The sequence below is a fragment of the Musca domestica genome, unplaced genomic scaffold (genome assembly GCF_030504385.1).
Source record: "Musca domestica strain aabys unplaced genomic scaffold, Musca_domestica.polishedcontigs.V.1.1 10, whole genome shotgun sequence".
Taxonomy (NCBI): Eukaryota; Metazoa; Arthropoda; class Insecta; order Diptera; family Muscidae; genus Musca; species Musca domestica.
The window spans coordinates 222,739-243,547 of record NW_026712115.1 but is presented as its reverse complement, the minus strand read 5'-3'; the positions used below and the strand labels follow the sequence as shown (position 1 = coordinate 243,547).

Here is a 20,809-nt window from a genome sequence, read left to right as displayed (position 1 = left end):
TCAAAATACCGAATATCGGGAGGTACCGTTATCTGGGGGCTATACGAAGACGTGGACATGCACAGACAATTTTCTGTCAAAGGCTGCAACATCCGTTACGAACTTATAATACCAAATTTGAAACAATTCCGGTGAATAATGTCGCTAAAATCATCAAAATACCGAAAAAATGGTGGTATTGTTATATGGGGGCTATACGAAGACGGGAATCTGCGCGGACAATTTTCTGTCATAGGCTGTAATACCCATTACGAGCTTCAAATACCAAATTTGAAACATTTCCGGTGAATAATGTTGCTTAAATCACCAAAATACCGAAAAAATGAGGTACCATTTTATGGGGGCTATACCAAAACGTGGACCTACATCACCCATTTTCAATGCCGAAAGTCTTGCAGACATAATCTACATTTGAGTAAAGCTTGATCAATCTACTTCATTTCGTTCGGAAGCAAGAGTGATTTCCACAGACGGACATACGGGTAGACGGACATCGCTAAATCGACATAGAATTTTATGCTGATCAAGAATATATATACTTTGTGGGGTCTAAAATGTATATTTCGAGGTGTTACAAACACAATGACAAATTTAATATACCCTCCATACTATAGTGAAGGGAATAATAACGACAATGGAACAAGCAAATTGAAAAGCAGTGCTCTGTTTCAGAACCTACAGAAATCTTTTAGATTTACGAGACATTAAATCGAGGGTTACTCTTGCATGCAAAAAAGCCTCCTCGAAACACGTGGGCTCATAGCAATACAGTTAAAAATGAAGTGGCTGATACGGGTCCCAGTAGATTTATATACCGATTGATGAGACTGTTAAACCACCAATAAGCTATGACATTAGCTGCTTAAAAAATTTCATATTGAAGAAGCTGGCATTTGGAAACCGGTTTCTGAGTATATAAGGTCATCTGGCCGGTAATCTCGAGGGCAAGAACAAGGTTCCTTCTATAAGTTAGTACGTCTGATCTAAGAATCGTGGTGGACATACTGACTGGTCACTGCAGAGATATCTGACCTCAAAATTGGGCAACAGTGTTTCTGACTACAATAGACTATGTGAAGATGAAGAAGAGGTAAAGACGATTGAGCATCTACTTTGCATACGTTCAATGTTATCCAACTAAAGACAAAGGCCATTTGGCTACGTTCTTCTCGAATATATTACATCATCATTTACAAATCCTCCAAAGGCAATACCTTTGCTAGGTAGACCAACCTCCTAACTTAACAGCTCGCTCCTATATCTACTCTATTCCCAGATTTTTCATTTCTGCTCGGATGAACACAATGTTTCAAAGGTCTCCGAGTGAAGCAGTTACCGAATTCGTGTAGTGGATATCACAGAGGTATAATCGTTTATCATAGTACATACTTTTACATTCTTGCAGTTATGGAACAGAGCACAGGTTGTTTTCGTGACCTATGGAACTCTGATCGACTTGAAGGAACAAATTTCGCACAGCAATACTCTATGGCATTGAAAATTTTACTAAACCTTACTCATTTTTTACGAGTTAAACCCTTTCGTCATGAGTTTATGTATAATACACCTACAAAGTACCATTTAAAAAGAATAACATCCAATACAAAATTATTCTTCATCAAAATTCATCAAATAAAAGAAATCTCGATTTCCATTACATACCTAGAAAAATTGCATCAATGTTTCCAAAAAAACACGAAAAATAACCTAATTTTAACACTATCTTTATTCGAGTTAATGAATGAAAGTAACATAAAATTTCTTTTTTTCTGTGTAAAATTTCAAGTGAATTTGATAGTATCCGATTTGTATTATATCAAAACCCTAAAACTGTTTCGGGTTCTTAGGTCAAACTTCTTGAGGCATTTATATACTGTTGACCATATACAAAGAGACGCCAATATGTTGAGATATATTTGGCAACATTTAATTTTACTTTATTTTGGTCATTTGATATAGTCCCCGGTTTCAAGTATTTTGTTTTAGTCATATTTTCTATGTTATGTCGTATTTTGAGTTTTTATTACAAAGAAATGCTCCTAACAAGAAAATAACATCTGCCAGACTTGGAGACCTCCCGGTCCTTTGGACCATTCTAAATTGAACAAAAAAAATAGATTTGTAATCTACAAAAAGAATTTATCATGTTGTCTTTAGTCTTCTGATTAAATAGAGAATGACTGCAGATTCTGTGTTGGAGAATGCCTATTTCTCACACCGAATAGTGTTGGAAAGTGGCAGATTAAGTGTTCGACCATTTCAGTTTCCTCCTTATCGTAAGAGAGCTTGTCATCGCTATCCCACTTAAAAGTCATTTACCTTATGTTACAGTTGATGATAGTTATAGTTTTGGACAAATTTTTACAACCCCTTCCATATATCCAGTTTTGGCGGTGTCCTCTCTTCCATTTTGTAAAATAAGGATTATTTAAAACTACTATTCATCCCACCATTTACATGAGGAGACGGAGGTTCATCTCTTACGTCAGCATAATCATATGCTTTCGTTGCCGTATCGGAACTCCTCACCCAGGCGTGCCAGGAAGGATACATGAGAGAGAGAGATAGATAGGTCCAACGGTATAAGCGAGAGCCTTTAGATAATGAAGCCTATCAAGCGGATCTGAATAGATGCAATCGCTGATTACAGACTGAAGAGTTAGAAATGATTGAATACCTACTACACCATGTTATCAACCAGGAGACAAAGGAAATGTTTGGTAGGTGAGATAGAAAACCGAAGTTCCATGTTATCAACCAGGAGACAAAGGAAATTTTTGGTAGGTGAGATAGAAACTCTAACGTTCTTCTAAAATGTAGATAACTATCATAACATCGTTTTGTAAAAGCATATCGTAGCCTAGCAAACCACTCTTACTACAAGTCTTTCTTTTTTTCAATTCTATATCTCCAAAAAAGTCCATAGTGTAAATCTTCTTTCTAGAGAGGTCAGTAGTCTATTATGACCTTGAAATTTTCGTTGACGGCATATCTTCACTGAATGCAGTTCGAAAAATTTTCTTGTCTTTTTGGCAACATTCCTAGTCCTACACCAAAAATGCTTCGTTAGAACAGAAAGATCCTGCTATTTGGCAAGCATCACCGATTTAAATCTTAATTTCCTGAACTCGAAAATTAGTTCAGAACTTAACATTTTCGTTGCTGGCAGGTATATTTCCACAGAATAAATACTGCCAAATACTTCCGGTAGCTAACAACAAACTCTTACAATTTTCCTTTTATACCGTCTACATCAATAAAAATAGGTTGGTCCTAAAAGCTCCAGCAGCTAAACTCCTTTGGAAACCTTTTCTCAAGGATACATCCTCTGTGGCTTGAATCGAAATTTGAAGATTTTATCTTTCTGTTAAGTTTTTTTTTTTAATGAAACATTCATTAGAGAACTTGTCGCGTTAAAGAATATGTCATGCAGATTTTACATTTCAATTTTCACAGGGTCTTTTTAATAAAATATCTAATTTGAATAATTGATTTCAAAGTTGTTCAAATGTTGATTACCATCAGTTAAATATTTGAAATCAATTTATTCAGATCAAAAACTTGTTTACAAACGTGGGAGTTTTGTCGCAATCAAGTCTCTTTGCAATCGTCCTCTTTCCCTTTTGGCTAACTGATGTGACAGAAATTGTTTCTATTATTTTTTTCTTCTCTTGCTACACATAAAAAAATTAAATGAAAACAAAAAATTAGAATATTTTTACAATCATATTTTTCTTATATTTTGCTGTTGGGTTTTTTTCTTTTGTTTTTATCTTTTACACAATTTTTCTCTTATTTCATCTGTATATTTGTTTTTTGTATAGCTTAAAAGAGAGGTTGTAGTTTTAGATGCGACCAACACATCACTGCATAGATTTTTCTTTATATATTTCTTTTTCTTTGTTTATTAGTTTTTCGTTAAATTTAAATTTTAATTTTTTCAAAAAATATGGGGAAGAATTCGAAAATGGGTAGTTTTATGTTTGCTCATTTTTTTTTTTTTGTCTTGCGTGATTGTGTGTGTGTTTAAGGGTGATCATAAAAACTAATTTTGTAGAGGTTGAATAATTAAAACTTAATTGGAAATAATGCAATAGAGGTGTAAAAATCATCATTTTTCTTTGTGTTTGTTTTTTTTTTTTCTTTCATTTTCTTTTCATTAACATTAGACCTAAAATTTACAATTTATGATATAGATATATATATATTTAAATGTATGTATACTATTTATAAGTTATAAAATATAACATTTTAAAATATAAGTATACGTGGGTAGTTGTTGCAGTAGTTATTGGTAGAGTGTAAGGTAAAAAATATCTGTATGAAACTAAAAAATAAGAAGGTAAATGGCTTCTTAACAACTAAGTAAATTACACAATTCGTATATAGCAAAAAAAAAGAAAAGAAAAATGTTGGCAACAATATTTGTAGTTACATATCAATGATGATAATGAATAATTTTGATGACTACTTAAAACCGGCGACTGTTTGAAGTTTATATCTAAATTGTTGGGCTATCCTGAGCTATTATGTGTGTAGGGGATGTGTAAAGATATTGACAAAGATTTCAAGGAAAGGGTGATGAAACGTCTCTTGTTCAATTTTTCACAAATGTGTTGACAACTTAAAAAATGGCTGCTTATGTATTTTCTGATTATGAATATCCCATGCAAAGACTAAAACCTATCATTAAAGGCAATACATGGAAGCGGAATAAATCGAGGACTTGGGAGACTCGCCCTGGGAGGTCTAAAATTCCCAATATCCTTGGTATCTATATACAATAAAGAACGCCAACTTGATATAAATGTTGGGAGAAAATATATTTTTTAATAACAAAATTAAGAGCATACTTTAAGGCATAAGTGAGTTTATTTAAAAAATATAATTTGCAAGGGAATAAGGAGGTATAGAGGATCACTTGCAAAAGAGCCTTACGTACCACGACTAATAAAACAGGAATGGTCTTTTTAAAAATTAAAAAGAAGTAGAGTTAGCCTGGAACAATTGAAAGCACTCATCAGGTGGCCATAGGCACACAAAAGTATTAGAATACTCAGGAAAATGATTTGAACAACACGGATAAGATACTTTGGGGTATACAAGAGATCACTTTTGGGAATGGAACAAGGGATAACGACAACATCTCTGGTTCCATAATAACATTGCAGAAAAGAATAGATAGTTGCAAAGCAGACTAATTCCGAATGTTCGTGTCATCTTTACTTTTGATTACAGATGAAGGAATAGCTGAACCAAAATAACGGTTGGGTAAACGAGAGTATCGAGAAGCTCTTCTACTATGTCCTCGATTTTTAGATAAGAGGTGTTGACAGATGTATGGTTTTGAATTACAATACGGTTTTTGAGGTCTTACTTGTTCTTCCTTTTTAGAATTCTTTTTTTCATTAAAACATAGTTTCGTTTTTTCCACACTCTCTCCATTGCCAATTCTACAACTAACATCCCCACATCATTCATGCAGCATAACAACTGTCCTTAGATATAAACTTCCTTAGATCATGACAAGATAAATATCCTTAAATATGGATATAAAAATTGCAAAACCATAAAATTCTATCAATGATTCTCCATTTTCCACACATCACAGCTAAATGGGGTTGGTGGTTTGGTGTTAGAGGCGTGCACGCTTTTTGTTTTCTCTGATCCAATGACTTTTTTACTACAGAGGTGTAATTAAAAAGGGATTTTCCGTATTACATGGTGCTAGAATCTATGTTTCTGTTGTTTTAAAATAAAAATCTTTGCTAAAGATTTTACTTTTTATTACGTCCATTATATATTTCTGATATTCCTTTTATGCTACAATTTTTGTGTGGTTGGTTGTTTTTTTTTTTTTTTTTTTTTTTTTGTATAAATATCGGGAGCTATGTTTAAGGATATTTTCTGTTGCTGTTTTTAATTTTATTTTTTTATTGGGGCGGGGGATTTATGGACTGTGCAATTTTAAAGAATTAATAAAAAAACAAAAACATTTTTTTACACAAATCTGTACCAATATTTCAAGTGTTTCATTGTTTTTGTTTTACTTTGCTTTTACTTTAATATTTAAAAAATAATAAAATTAATAACTATATACAAACTACAATTAAAATAAAAAGATGAAATTAGAAAATTGATAAAGAGAATATCTAAATAATAATAATAATAATAATGGAAAAATTAAAACAAAAATATTATATAACTGCATTGTGTTTTAAACCTAGGTAATGTACTTTTGTTTTTCATACTTCTACTTATTTATAAATTAAAAAATATATTGATTTTTATTCTTTCTTTAAAGGGTATTATTTAAAAAATAAATGTTAATAACTAGAGAGGGGGACGACGATGTAATTTTTCTTTTTGTAAATTTTAACTGCAATATTTGTAAAAAAATGTATGTGTATGTGTCAATAAATGTTAAAAATATATTTATATTGTAATTATATATGAATATATATACACATATTTGTATATATAACAAAAAAAAACTTAGACAAAACAACAACAACGACGAGGTCAAACTATGATAAGGTAATCGCCTGCGTAACACAACATGGGTGAAAACAAATTTCCCAATTGTAACAGAAATACTGATGGCTTTCGAATTTCGAATTCACTTAATTTGAACTACCAGGAAGGTCTATTATCGATTGAAAACATTTAAGCTGTAGACGATCTTCCATTTGTCTGCTGCTAAATATCAAGATATATATAGTGCGACTGTCTGTGTAAAAATCTTATTTAAAAAGGGTTCCATGCGTTTATAGAGCTCTTATATGTGGAAAATATTATGTCTATGTTGTGCTAACTGGAGTAATTATGTCTATAGAAGACATTTCCAAATGTGGGAACCCTTCTGTCTATAAACAAACTTTTGTCTTAGACAACTATGCAATCCAATATATAGAAGACTTGGCAAAGGCTTTTTTTATTTTTAAGAGACCTGTTGAACACCTTCTAAAGAAAACATACTGAAAATATTCATTTTTTAGAAAAACTATTGAAGTCCACCTTTTCTTCAAATTATAGAAGACATACTCACTGTGACAAATACGTGGGTGATATGATAAAGATCTTTCTATTTATAGAAGATTTACTGATGGACTTCAGTCTAAGGAAAGTGTGTATTTTGTAGAAGAATTGGTGAGATCACAAAGATTGCAATATGAGCAATATAATTCAACATTTTGGTATTAGAATAGCTTTTCTATTACAGCTTTTTCCCCCAGACAAGTCGTGAAAAAAAGAATAAAAAAACTTGGAATTGCTGTATATTACAGTAAACAATCTGCTGTTTATAAGAAAGACTGAGCACGCACATGTTTTCTTGACGACTCATAAAAAACTTGTATTCGAGCCGATAATCTATGATTTTAATTAATTAATTTTAGTGTTTCTATGTTACAATCGGGACTTTTCAGCCCATATATTCAATATGAATGCCAGATTAATTGGTATTTTTAATGTTTTGTTCCAAAAAGAGAGAAATTTAAAAACCGAAAAAAACAAATTCAAATTTGTTAATTTTATGTGAAATTAAATTATAAAATATGAAACAATAAACCCCTCTCTTTCTCGGCTATGACTTAGCTCGCAACGTAGTAAGGCAAAGGTAACAACAAATGAGGAACGGGTCGTTTTATAACTGTTTGGGGGAGTGGTGTTTTTGTGGGGGAAGTAATGTTTCCTGCTTCCTTCCCTAGGGAATTCTTACCATCATTTGCATAAAAAAGTAACAGTTACTCGGTTTCCCAGATATTTTGGTAAATGCTTGTTTTGCTTTTGTCCTGTCGTTCTTATTCGAAGTATTATAGTTTTTTGTTTTTTTTTTTTTTTTTTTTTCGTGTTAACACATCTTTATGTTCCATTCTCATTCCTTGGGATTTGTTGCGAAGGATTTGATGACATTAGCTATCCTTGCTATTCCATGTTTTGATTTTCTTGGGGTATATTGATTTCATATTTGATAACTTGTGCTGTATTCGTTCCCTGTAATACTTGCACATGAACGGCCTGATTACCAATCATAACTTCTCTAGTATTCATTTGTTGTTGTTGAGAATTTTGTTGCTGTTGTTGTTGTTGCTGCTGCTGCTGTTGGGCCAATTGCTGTTGTGCCTGTTGTTGCTGCTGCTGTTGTTGTTGCTGCTGTTGTTGTTGCTGCTGTTGTTGTACGTGTTGTTGTACGACGTTGGGATCCTGTCGAAGAAGAAAATCAAGCTGCTTGTATTGTTGTAGTCAACAAGACTTTGCGTCTCATTTTTAAAAAAAATTAATAAATTCATAATGAAAAATGAAAAGAGAATTTTGAAAACAATTTCATAATAGGTATGATGAGAGAGAAAGAGAGAGGGGAAAGAAGTTGGGATAAAGAGATGTGAAGAGATGTAGTGAAAAAATAACAATAATTTAACCAAAAACAAATTTAAAGAAGATAGATAGAAGAGATTTTGAAAAGAAATAATGATATAATATAAATAAAAATTAATTTAGAGGTTGGCGGTTGTGTTGTGTGTGCAGGTATGTTTTGTGTTGTAAAAAAGGGGCAATTACTAAATCATAAAAGAATCAAATTAGGGTAAATTCATATGACCTCCACCACCAAAAAAAAATATTCTTTGTCGACTTGATAGAATGATATAATCCGCCATCGAATGTACGCAAAGAGGGGGATAAAACTGAAAGTTGACATCGGTCGTAACCTTCATGATTGCAACAGTGACTACATTGATGACTTTGAGATCCTGATTCCTAACAGAGATGAATGGAAGAAAGTTAATCTATCTCTGCTTGATCCGCCAACATGCATAGGCGAATATAAGAAGGAAGGAGGGAGTAATAAAATTTACTAAAACCAAGATGTAAATTTGGCTCATATTATCGAGACGATCGGAGTCATTTCTAAAGATTTACAAAGGACACAATTAAAAATTAACCTCAATCTTTTTCTTGCCGCTTATCCTAATGGTGTAACCTCAAATCTTTGATGTTCTACAAATGGAGGAGACGCTTAGCCAACGATGAAACGCATCGCATAATGGTGAGTTGGGTGTGGGATAGTGTCTATTTGTTTTTTTTTTTTTTTTCATTGCAAATTTCAGATAATTAAGCTCGTCTCGAAAGAGACACAAAGAGAACAGATTTTGAAGCAGATGTTCTTCTAAAAGGTATTTCCATGTCCTTTATGCATTCCGGAACTTGGGAGCTAAAAAACAATTCTACCATCATCCGAGAATTGTATTCTATAAATACACTCCTATTAATTTCGATATTTAAAATCTTCTCACACGACCTCGAACCATATCTAACATGAACTACTAAAATCAGTAGGATTGTGTAATGTGTAAAATAATCATGGAACTTAATAAGAAACCAACACCAATGTTAAACAAATTGCAAAGCATCTTAAATGAAACAAATAATAAATATTAATAAGAAAAAAATTAATCAAGAAAATATATCTTTTCTACTCAAATAATTGGGAATTGAGGAGAACTGTTTGTTTGTGTATTGTGTTGGGGTGTTGTGGGGGATATGTTAATTAAGGAAGGGAGATTGTGGTGTGTGTATGTGTATGCAGACATATTAACAAAAAGAAGAAATAATATATAAAATTATTACAAAAGAAAAAATCTAATAATTTCTTGTTTGTTTTTGTTTTCGAATTTCTCATTATATGGAGAACAGGTATAGGAAGGGAGGTTTAGAGAGCATCATATGGTGGACGACTCATTTTCTTTGCTTTCAAAAAACAAAATATTAATTAATTATTTGGTAAATCATCTTCAACACTTACGTTGCACAACTACAACCATTGATTTATTTGGAAAGATTTAAACTCATATTTAGAGAGCTTGTTTGTTTTGTTTGAGAGAATGATTGTGAGGAGTGAGAGGTTCAACACACCTGTTGCTGTGTAATGGGTGGTTTCGTTTCCAGATGTTGACGTTGATGTAGCATTAGATGATTCTTCTGGAAGAAGGCTTTGCCACATTCGCAGACATGCGTGCGTACGGTACAGCCGCCGTTCGGATGGCGTCGATTGTGTTGCATTAAGCCATGTTTTGCGGCAAAACCTTTACCACAGCTGGCACAGAAATGAGACTTGGGTTTGGTGGGTGTTGGTTGCGTTTGCTGCTGCTGTTGTTGCTGCTGTTGCGGTTGCTGCTGCTGCTGTTGTTGAGGATGGCCTGCGGGATTACCATTTTGTAAATGTTGAGTTGCCTGTTGTTGCTGCTGATGATGTGCCTGCAATGGCATTGTGGCAACTAAACTTTGCGGATGAGTCGTAGCGGCGGCCTGCACCAGTGTTGTCTGTGAAACAACTTGACCCGTTGATGATATGATTTGAACTGGCATTTGGTTTTGGGCTATGATATTGGGATTTGCAGATACCACGGTTGCTGTTCCAGGATTAAGACTGCCTGTGCTTAGGAGATGGGTTGGCAAGGCAGCGGTTAAAGCACACAAATCGGTCATAAGACTTTTATCGCCGGTATGTAAACGCAGGTGAAGGGCTAAAGCTTCGCGACTGTTAAAGGCACTTCCGCATTCCCTGAGAACAAAATAAAGCAGAATTAGCTCTCACCCGATTTCTAAAAAAATAACTGTTCACAACTTACCGGCAAACAAATTGTGGCCTATTATTTGCATCATTGGTTACTGTCAGCAATGCTGAGTTGTTGGGATTACTAACCACGGTTACGGTCTGTGGGTGGCTATTTTGCACCTGATGCGCTTGCTGCTGCTGTTGCTGGTGTGTTGTTTGGGCTTGCGTTTGGTGTATTTGCTGGTGAACGGAATCAGAATGAAACGAAATTAGAACAACCTATTCCAGAAATAATGTATCACTCAATTGATAAACTTACTTGTATAGTTTGAGTTTGTTGTTGAGATGTTATAACAGCATTATTGGACGGCACTGATGCTGTATTTGAAGAATTTGGATTGACACCGCCATGTACACTGCGTATGTGTTGATTTAAATCGGGTCGTGTCATAAAACCTTCACCACAACTGATACAAGGATGTGGTTGATCGCCAGTATGAACGCTAGAATTGCAGATGGGAATTAATTAATATAAATTACCAATAATAATGATTATGACTGAACATAGGATGAATTTCCCTGATTTAATTTTTCTTATATAGATTTTTCAAATTTTTGGGATGGACGTGATTTGCATTCATGTGTGAATGCTCGAAGCTTATGAAGCTTGCTTTTCAAAAAAAGTCGTCATATCCAATAGCCTACTCTATACTGAGAAACCATATTCTGAAGACGTCTTCTATAAATAGATAAAATCGTCTATGCATAGATGACCTTTCCTGTGGCAATAATATAAATATTTTAATTTTTTTACCATATGGAAACCCATGAAATAATGTCTTCCTATTCTATTTGAAAAAAAAAAACATTATATTATGCCAGTATAATAGAATTGACCGCTACTATATGATTTAAATACAAATTTTAGGTAAAAACCCAACTTACCGCATATGTGCCACCAGAGTACGCTTCTGTAAAAATTCCTTGCCACATACCGTACATGAATGTGGTACTTTGCCATGTATGCGAGCATGATTGACCAATTGAAATTTTCGAGGAAATGTAACACCGCAATCCTGACAAACAAAGGGATTTACAGAACCATGGAAACTGGAAAGAAAATTAAAAACGAAGTTTCACAAAATTAACATGTCCAATCGATTGGTCAAATGAAACGCTTACCGTGAATGCATAATTAGATGATTTTCCTGGGCAAAACTTTCGCCACATTCGTCGCACACATACGGCCGTTCGCCGGCATGGAATTTACTGTGTGTCACCAGGTGACGTTTGAGGGGAAATGTACGACCACATTCCTGGCAAATAAACGGCCGATCACGCGAATGAACACGTGAATGTGTTAACAAATGATGTTTCAATGTAAAACTTTTCTTACACTCTGTACACTGGTAAGGGCGATCGGTGGAGTGTAACAGTAAATGTGTGTTTAAGCAGTGTTTGTGGGCAAAGCTTTTGCCACAATGTGTACAAACATGAGGACGTTCGCCTGTAGAATAATGAATGTTAAAGAGAAGAATTAGCAAATCAATAGGAACTCTTGAAGATTTGATGGCATATGGAAACCTAGGCTTTCAGGCTTAAAATGACTTTCAAAACGAAAATGACAACATCGTATTTTTAATTATTTGTTTGCCAACTGAACAACAAAAAAACAAAATGCAATCAAAAATTATAGACATGTAATAAAGAAACCTGTATATTTTATTCAAACTTTGCTCCGCAATTTTTTTCTGGTGATTATTTATTTCTTTTTTATTTTTTACTACAAGGAATGGGGTTTGGGGAGTATGATTTCAGAGGTGCTCTATAACTCACCTGTATGCACTCTAGCATGAGTGGTTAAATGATGTTTCAGTAAAAATGATTTACCGCACTCCTCACAACTGTAAGGGCGCTCCTTCTTTATTGTGGTATCGTTCTACAGGAACAAAAACAATCGGAAACAGAAAAAACAATACAAATCAATGGAAAATTTAAAAATCAGTTAATTTGGTTTTAGTAAAATCAAATAAAATAAAAAATTAAAAATCAAATAATTACACCATAATTATGTGGGTAAGTTGACAGTTTAGATTGCAATTTAAATTAAGACCGCATAATTGAGCAGTAACGAGAGCGAAGTTGAGAAGAACGGTAGACAAAAATAAAAAAAAAACGAAGAAAGCTTCTTAGTCTATGACGGTTGTTGGACACATATGGGAAGTTTTTAGAAGTTGTGGGTCGATATATTTTTTCTTTGAACTTAATCTAGGTTCTTGGAAATAATAATATGTGAAAACGGGAAGTGAGTACTCCCTTCACTTTTAATTAAGTGTACGATTTTTTAAATGTCCTATATCATAATGCTCGCATTCGATATCGAAAAAAATCCGATCGAAAAGAATGTGGAATAAAGCTTTACGATTTTCGGTAGAAATATTTTAATAAAGAATGTGAATTTTTTATTATTATCAAACTATAATGCACATAAATGAATTTATTTCGATGGAAATTTGTTACATATTGAATACAAAAATTTTGGCCCCAAAAATAACATTTTCCAATTTTAACCTTTTTAAGGATGTAACACACGTAGTGAATCGTATAGTACGCACTACAATTGGATCAAAAAAAGGCATGATTGAATTTAAATAAAAAGATCTCGTCAAACATTTATGAGGTCTTAACCAGTTGTCGAAGTGCCACATTTTTACCCTAACGAATATATCATCAGTATTTTATATATACTGGGGACATATTGTCTCTGAAAAAGAGGTTTACAATACAATATACAATATCGTTATTAAGCGGGCTAAATAATTTTTTTCTTAATATCATAATTCAAGCTACCCACATAATATTCGGTGTAATTTGAATTTAATTATGACGCGAACTTACATCACTAAAATGCATTGTTTCTTGTAATTCGGTTTTCGGTGATAGTTCCAATGTACCCGGTTCCAATTTTAGATTTGGTGTGTCACCTTGTGATTCATCATTTTCTTCCAGACCTTGTATAACTTTCTGTACTTGCACTGAAATACCAGGCATAATGTCACCTAACATTACATGGCCAATATTTTTAAAATAGTTAACGGAAACGAAAATAAAAAAATAAAATTAAAATTTCAAATGATAAAAACAAAAAAGACGAAGAAGGTAAATAATACAAATCAGATCACAAAAATTACATGGATATAAAATACAATAAATTATAGAAAAGAACTAATACTAAAAATAAATTAAATTAAATAAAAAGAATATACAATAAAGAAAAATTAAATAATAAAATCAAAAGAAAAATTGAAAGAAAAACGATTTCAGGTTTAAGCCTTACTTGCTGAGGTCGCATGACCATCATTCGCTGTTATCGACTGAGGATGTGAAGCGGCCAAGGCACGCTTCATTAAAATCTCATTGCACTCCTCGGCCGTTAGATGCAATGGCCCAATAGGGCTAAAGTGTGTTTTACCCGCAGATGTTAATATCGTTTGTGCTTTCGAATCCACAATGCCATTGCTGAGATGTGTCTGATCTGTTTGATCCACCAAAAGATCTGCAAGGAAACGAAAAAAGAATCTCATTAACGCATTGTTAAAAAAATCATATAGTAAAATTAAACCTACAATTTTTGTCACAATTTAAACTGAGAACTTGTTGATCTGGTTTCTTGACCACTGTGGAATTTCCACTTGTTATCACTCTGGAAAAAATAAAACAAAAAATATTGATTAGAAAAATTAAAGAATAAAGAGGCATATATTATTGCCCACCTTTGACCTCCTGGTGAAAAGGGATCATTGACAAGCACCATTCGCCGTACAAGACCTTTACTGGGCGCCAAGCCGGCTTTTACATCTTTTTGAACTGTTAACGACCCATCTGTAGATAACAAATATGGCATCTGAAATAGAAATGCAAATTAATGGCTTGAGCTTAATTTCAGTCTATAAAAAAAAAACTGTTTTTGAAAATCAAGTTGTTCAACAGAAATGTTTTTAATTGCCAGGGAGAACGTTTATTTATTTGAAGCTTTTGATCAAAAATAAAACGGAAATTAGAAAAATACTAAAACAGTAAAAAATAGATATTATGAGTTTATTAACCGCTAATATTAAGACATTAACCGCTAATATTAAGCATATGGTATTGAAAAATTAACGACCCAGATATATTATTTGAACTTTCTTCACTTCTCAATGTAGCTGATATTCTAACTATACAATATGCAGATTTATCTCCTTCACTTGAATGCACGCCTTCTGTTTCGACGGTCGAGCATTCTTTATCCTCTCAAGAAGGAAACCTTTATGAATAAAAAATCCGGATTCGGAATAATACCATTAAATGGGCGGCACCGATCATAGACAAATTTCTGCTTTAGAGGGATATAGAAAAACGGACACCTACGTAGAAAATTGTAGATGGTTTTTTTTATCGATTGTAAGTTCAACTACCAAATTTGAAACAATTCCGTGAAATCTACACACAATATGAACACAATTCGAAGATCTACTTCAAACAATATAAACTGTATATTGATTTTAACGGACAGGCAGACTATAGGACATCATTAAGTGGACCTCCTGGGACCGTGTTTGACGAATTTTTGGAGTTGTTACAAGCGGAATGACAACTTTAATATAAACCCTACTTTTCTAGGGTGGAGGGAATAATAATTATAATAACATTATAATATTATTGATGAAAGATAGAAGACGCTAGGGAAAGAAATAAAAATAATTTAATGAAATAAGGCATGGAATAAAGGGTAAAAACAAAGAAATGACATGTTTATGAATAAGTAAATAAAAAAATAGTTAAATAAATAAATATATACAGTAGACTTATTGAGGGGCGAGATCTATTCACTTTCTGGAACGATTAATTGGCTGTCTAGATCGTTTCGCCCTTTGACTTTTTCTTGCGGTGCTATGGTCTACACAGACGAGCCTGCTTCAATTGTCGCATTGGACGGCAACATTGAAGCATTTATTTGTGTGATGCCGGCCAAAATGTCGGAAATAGAATGTTTAAGCAAGTGTACTATTTAAGGCTCGATCGTGGTCAACATTTGCATGAACTAATTTTGAAACATTAAATTCTATGAACCGTTCGACCAATTCAAACGACAATTTTATGAATTTCTCTGAATTTTATAGGTTTCTTTTTTTAACTTTCCTTTAGCTTTTATAAAATCACCCTTTACATGTGCATATTATTATTATACGAGGTACAAAATTAACATCAACGACCACGTTCTTATATAAAAATAGCGATTCTCGAGATCTGAACAACTCTGTACACTCCCCCCTTAAAAAAATTAATGTTGGTACTTAGACATATATTTTGGTTGATTCAGTCCAGTGGTTCACATTACCATTTAAACCATAATTCGGTTTTTGAAATGGTTTTCATGCGGCTCGGTTCAGTGTTATGTGTACATATATATCCAGTTTTGCACACAAACTGCTTGTCGAAATTAATCAAAATAGTCGCTGTGGCTAGCTTTCAAGCTATTTTAAAAATATTTATAGTAATATATATAAAATGGTATGGTTTTAACAGATTTTTATAAGGAAGTAAAAAAATAAATAAAATAATAAACGTTGTTTACGTTTCGATACAAATTCATAATTTTGGATAAACAACTTGTTTAACCTAACCAAGTCATTCTTATTTAAAATACGTTGGTAAAATGGTTTGGCTCGGAAAAATTTACGAAGTTAGGGGTTCGGTCCGAAACCGGTTTGCATCCCAGTTATTTTGTATGTATGTGGTTTTTAAACTGATTTTAGCAATTAAGTACATCTGAGGATAGGTATTAACTATAACTACAAACAATTTCCTAATTTCCAAACAAAATAGTAAAAAATTTTCAGTTTGGATTTTCCTCAAAAAAAATATTGTTACAAATCGGTTTTTCGTATTGTGAAGATCCAGTCTCTATTCATAATTGAGGGGAAAAAAGCCGAAATAGGTTTTAGATGTACAAATTATTGATATTCCAAAGCTCAGATACATAAAATGCGAAGAAAAGAACAGTCTCCGATCATGAAATGAGTAGGCACCTACATGAACATCGTCCTTTTAGGGCATGTTTCTGTATGACAATAAGTGTACTCGATAGAAAAACATCAATTCTGAGTTTTTTCAACTAACTACACTATGAAAATTTTAAAGCAATAAAATGGCCGATAACTTCCCAACATACCAAAAATACAAGCTTGAATGAAAAATACAGCTTGAAAATAATATAATAAAAATAATTCGCCATAACAATTTTTCAACAATGTTTTAGAAACACTTATGTTGCACAAACTTTTCTCAAATATGACTTTGTTTACAAATTAGTTTTATATTTTTTGTGAAAATTGTCGGCTACAATTTTTTTCTTTGGTAAAAAGTATAATTAAGCGAACTTAGGACCCATTTCCGGACCGAATTATTAAGGTAATGATGTGGTATATATTATTTCAACATCGTTTCAGACTGGAGTCAATCAAAAAAGGTGCAGGAATGCAATAGAAGTGTAGTATTAGTGAGGAAGATGCAGAAGCTCAAATAAAGAAAAAAGGAAGCGTCAAGGTATCAAGGCCACAGGAGGCAATGGCAACTGCTAAAAAAATGAAAAAATAAATATTTTATACTATTATAAAAATAAGCTTAAGATAATATTACTTTCGAAAGTTTGTTCTACAATTAAAATTATAAGCTTATAAATAAGGGTTCAATTTTAATTATTCCATGGTACAAAAAAAGGTAAGGTAGAGCTACCAGCTGATTACAATTTTTTTAAGTGTGCCCGACTTCGGCCAATTTTGTGTATGTATTATTGTTTTGAAAAATAAAAACAAAATATTTTCAAAATCAATGATTGGAAGACGCGTACATTGCGAGACGCGCTTTAAAGCCATTTGCCAGTTTTGCCACGGAATTGAAAGATAGAACTGTTTAGATCATATTTTTGAAAGAAAATCCAGGCATTTAATTCATTTTTCCCGCTGATTTTAAAAAAGCGGAAAAATATTAAATAAATTAAAACAACCTGTTGCATGGAAATTCGACAGAAAGCGGGCATAGCCTTAGGGCTGTACTTATGTAGTTTTACGAAGCTGTTCTTCCTCCTTATTTTACCATGGATTATTTTATATTTGTTACACAAACATTTGTCAATGTTTTAGATTATCTCTGGCAGATTGTAATATTATTCGTAAACCATTTTGGTATGTTGGGTTCATATATATAGCAGGGACGTATGCAGGCTGGTGGCCAGGCCCTATCAGCAATTGCTATATTTGCCATTTTTTGCAAGGTAATTTATTGTTAAACTAAGGGAAAGCTTAGATTTCGTTAGATTAGCAAATATAAATATTTAAGGTTTTAAAACTATCTCACACATGTATGGCAATTAGGACATTGATGTCCTGAATTCACTTTTTTCTCTAGAACTATTGAGTTTCTATGGATGATTCTTACCACCCATATAATGGATAACACCTTCATCGGTGAGAAGCCTGTTGCTATGGACCCCATAGGTATGTGCAAAATGAAGTGAGATTTTAGATAATCTGAATTGAACATTGACATGTCTAATCGTCACATCTGCAAATTGTCCAATTCCCCGAGATTTTTATCGATACGATTCTGCTTTTGAAGAATAACCAGCACATAGCTATTCCTAGTTAATTGATTACTGACATGCATGGATGGCCATCTTCAAAATATCCAATACCTACTGAAAGACGCGCCTTTTTCTTTATCCAAAAACACAAAAAAAAAAACAAGTTGGTCAGGAAATGATGGTGATGTTTTGCTATTTGACAGTTTTCCCACATCAAAAAGACAGACATGCTGCATATGCGTATGCAGAAGAACAAGCATATTGTTGTTTGTTTACTTCTATTTTCTATACAAATCTCATGCTACTAATTCATACTAATTCTCTGCAAAAATGTGTGTTAAAATTATATGCAACTGTGTGTGCTTTGCCGTTGTATTTATCAACAAATAACACACATTGAAGAAAAAAAACATAACACTAAACAAAAAAAGCAAAACAATTAAATTAAAAAAAAGAAATACATTGCATCAACACGTATCGATGTATGGTAGAAACACTTCATAATATTGGTGGCATAAACAACAGTCTACTGGCGCGCGCAATGCCACCATACTATAGTTCTAAGCAAAAGCAGCATAAAACCTCCCGTATGCCAAACAATGACAATACAACCCTCTCCCACCCAATTCCCCCCTTTATCTATCATTCCGTTGAACAATCCCACAACGAAAGAGCCAAGCAAAAGAAAACACACAACAAAACATTTCATACTACATAATCATTACTTTGTTGAGTCGACCGTGTGTGTGTGAGCGGTGGGAAGGAAACCAATAACAAGAACACAGCCATACATCATCACGCGCGCGCTTTCTTACAATATGGACTGTGTGCTTGCTTGGTTGCTGGTTTGCTTTGCTTACTTGCTTGCTAGACTGCCTGCCAGTTCGTCTGTTTGCTTGTCAGCCAGCCGTTCGTACTCGTCGTTGTCGATGTATTGTGTGTGTGTGTTGTTAACTTCTGCTGCTCTTCTGTGTCTCTAAACGGGCAACAACAGCACCACTTCCAACAACAACGACACACACTGGCAAAATCAACGACGACGACGACTACATGACGACCACGGCTAACGAAACTACCACGACTATCACAAGTACAGTCATATAAAAAAATTTTTATGTGTTGTATTTACATTTTTGTTTTGTATTGTGTTAAGCACAAGCAAAAACAAGAAGAATATCAAAATGAAAACGATTTGTAATGTAGAACCAGCTTCTTCTCTTCAATCTAGAAAAGCGAACACGTCGAAATAAACGTAACTCCCCCGAAAACTACAATAATTTGGAACTTACAGATTCACTGCTCACGGTATAGTTGATATTGGGCGATATCTCCAATACGGAATCTGCCCGAGTATTGTCGGCCGCAAAACCCCATGTGTAAGGACCAAAACTTTGCGTCGGATTACTTTGAGCAGCACACATCCTCAAGGCCTCCTTCTACGGCGAGTTCGTCGTGTAATTCAAAAAATTCAGTTAATGAAGAATAAAAAAAAATAAAAAACACACGCACGAACACGTATGAATGAATGCCCCAAAACGACGAATAAAACTGTTGTGGTGGGCAAATGGAAACGGCAACAAATTTTCTTGTTTTTTTTTTTTGTGTGCCTCCTCTATCGTGGTATGCTTCGTATTGTATGTTGCTGCTGCTTGGCGTTGCGTTTTAACAGCTTTGATATAATTTATTTCAATAGATTTTCTTCACATTCATTTCATATTCCTTTGAGGAATATTTATATTTTAGTAACTTTTCAATGATTCCAATAACGTCGTATGCGAATTATTAACAAATTAAAAAAAGAAAGTCAAGACATCATCGCAGGCGCCATTTTTATTTTTTTCGTAACTTTTTCACTTTTTTCACTGCGACGTTCTTTTCGTTCATCGAATCGATGATGTTGTTTTGTATTTTCACTTTTTATTTGATGCATTTGCGAAAATTCTTTAACATTTTCCACTAGATTATTTGTTTGTGTTTTCAAAACTGCACTTTATTGTTGTAATTGGGTTAAATATCCACCAATATATGTATATATAATATGAATATAAAAAAGAATCAACACAATTGAAAAAATTCCTCAATTCCATCACTCTACTGACGTCGCCATTTTAGTTTAAAGTCATACACACACACGGTCACACATACACTAAAATCGTGCCTGAGTCGAATGTTTACAGAGCAACGGCGTCAAAAGCAGTGTTAATTGACGGAATAACGGCGTCATCGCGTGTGTTTTTTTCATTCGTTATGTTACGCTTTTTTAAAAGGTTGCAATAGAAGTAAAGAAAAAAGAATTAATGAAATGAAATGGGGTTTTCTTCGCTTCCAGTGTCAGAAGGATTGTAAAATATGGATTTGAAAAAAAAAACATATAACGGTACCCGACTAGTTCATTGTGAGTACTTTATCCCTTGGAAGAGAATTATCTATATAGGTCCACGATATTGTATAGTCTCCATATAACGGTACCCCCCGATATTCTGTGTTTTGATGATTTTAGCCACATTTTTCAACGGAATTGTCTGAAATTTTACACAAGGAGTTCTTTGTGAGTACTTTACCCCTAGTCATAGATTTGGTATATAGGTCCATAATATCGTATATCGCCCCATATATCGGCACCTTCTAAT

At 33.4% G+C, this 20,809-nt stretch overlaps 1 protein-coding gene across 4 annotated transcripts; it reads right to left on the bottom strand.

The window, feature by feature from the left end:
- Positions 1–1,351: 1,351 nt before the first annotated feature.
- Positions 1,352–20,303, bottom strand: LOC131803619 (zinc finger protein 569-like). Of its 4 annotated transcripts, none has more exons than XM_059125014.1 (12): positions 19,469–20,303; positions 14,329–14,459; positions 14,182–14,258; positions 13,893–14,111; positions 13,454–13,614; positions 12,392–12,494; positions 11,738–12,062; positions 11,501–11,665; positions 10,875–11,058; positions 10,629–10,795; positions 9,913–10,561; positions 1,352–8,226 (listed from the first exon to the last, which is right to left on the bottom strand). In XM_059125014.1, exons 1-12 carry the CDS (start codon positions 19,598–19,600, stop codon positions 7,927–7,929), a joined length of 2,613 nt encoding a protein of 870 aa, XP_058980997.1. In that variant the 5' UTR covers positions 19,601–20,303; the 3' UTR covers positions 1,352–7,926. The 4 variants fall into 4 exon arrangements, 3 of the variants coding, with proteins under 3 accessions (XP_058980997.1, XP_058981000.1, XP_058981002.1); XM_059125017.1 differs by having other exon boundaries at positions 1,352–8,205; XM_059125019.1 differs by having other exon boundaries at positions 13,454–13,590.
- Between the last annotated feature and the right edge of the window lie 506 nt (positions 20,304–20,809).

Bases quoted from the DNA above. Each gene is read 5' to 3' on its own strand.
- LOC131803619 (XM_059125014.1), bottom strand. From the start codon at position 19,600: ATGTGTGCTGCTCAAAGTAATCCGACGCAAAGTTTTGGTCCTTACACA. The intron at 14,259-14,328 runs GTGGGCAATAAT...TATTTTTTCCAG, and splicing joins TTTTCACCAGGAGGTCAAAG to AGTGATAACAAGTGGAAATT. The intron at 8,227-9,912 runs GTGTGTTGAACC...CAATACAAGCAG, and splicing joins CACCCATTACACAGCAACAG to CTTGATTTTCTTCTTCGACA.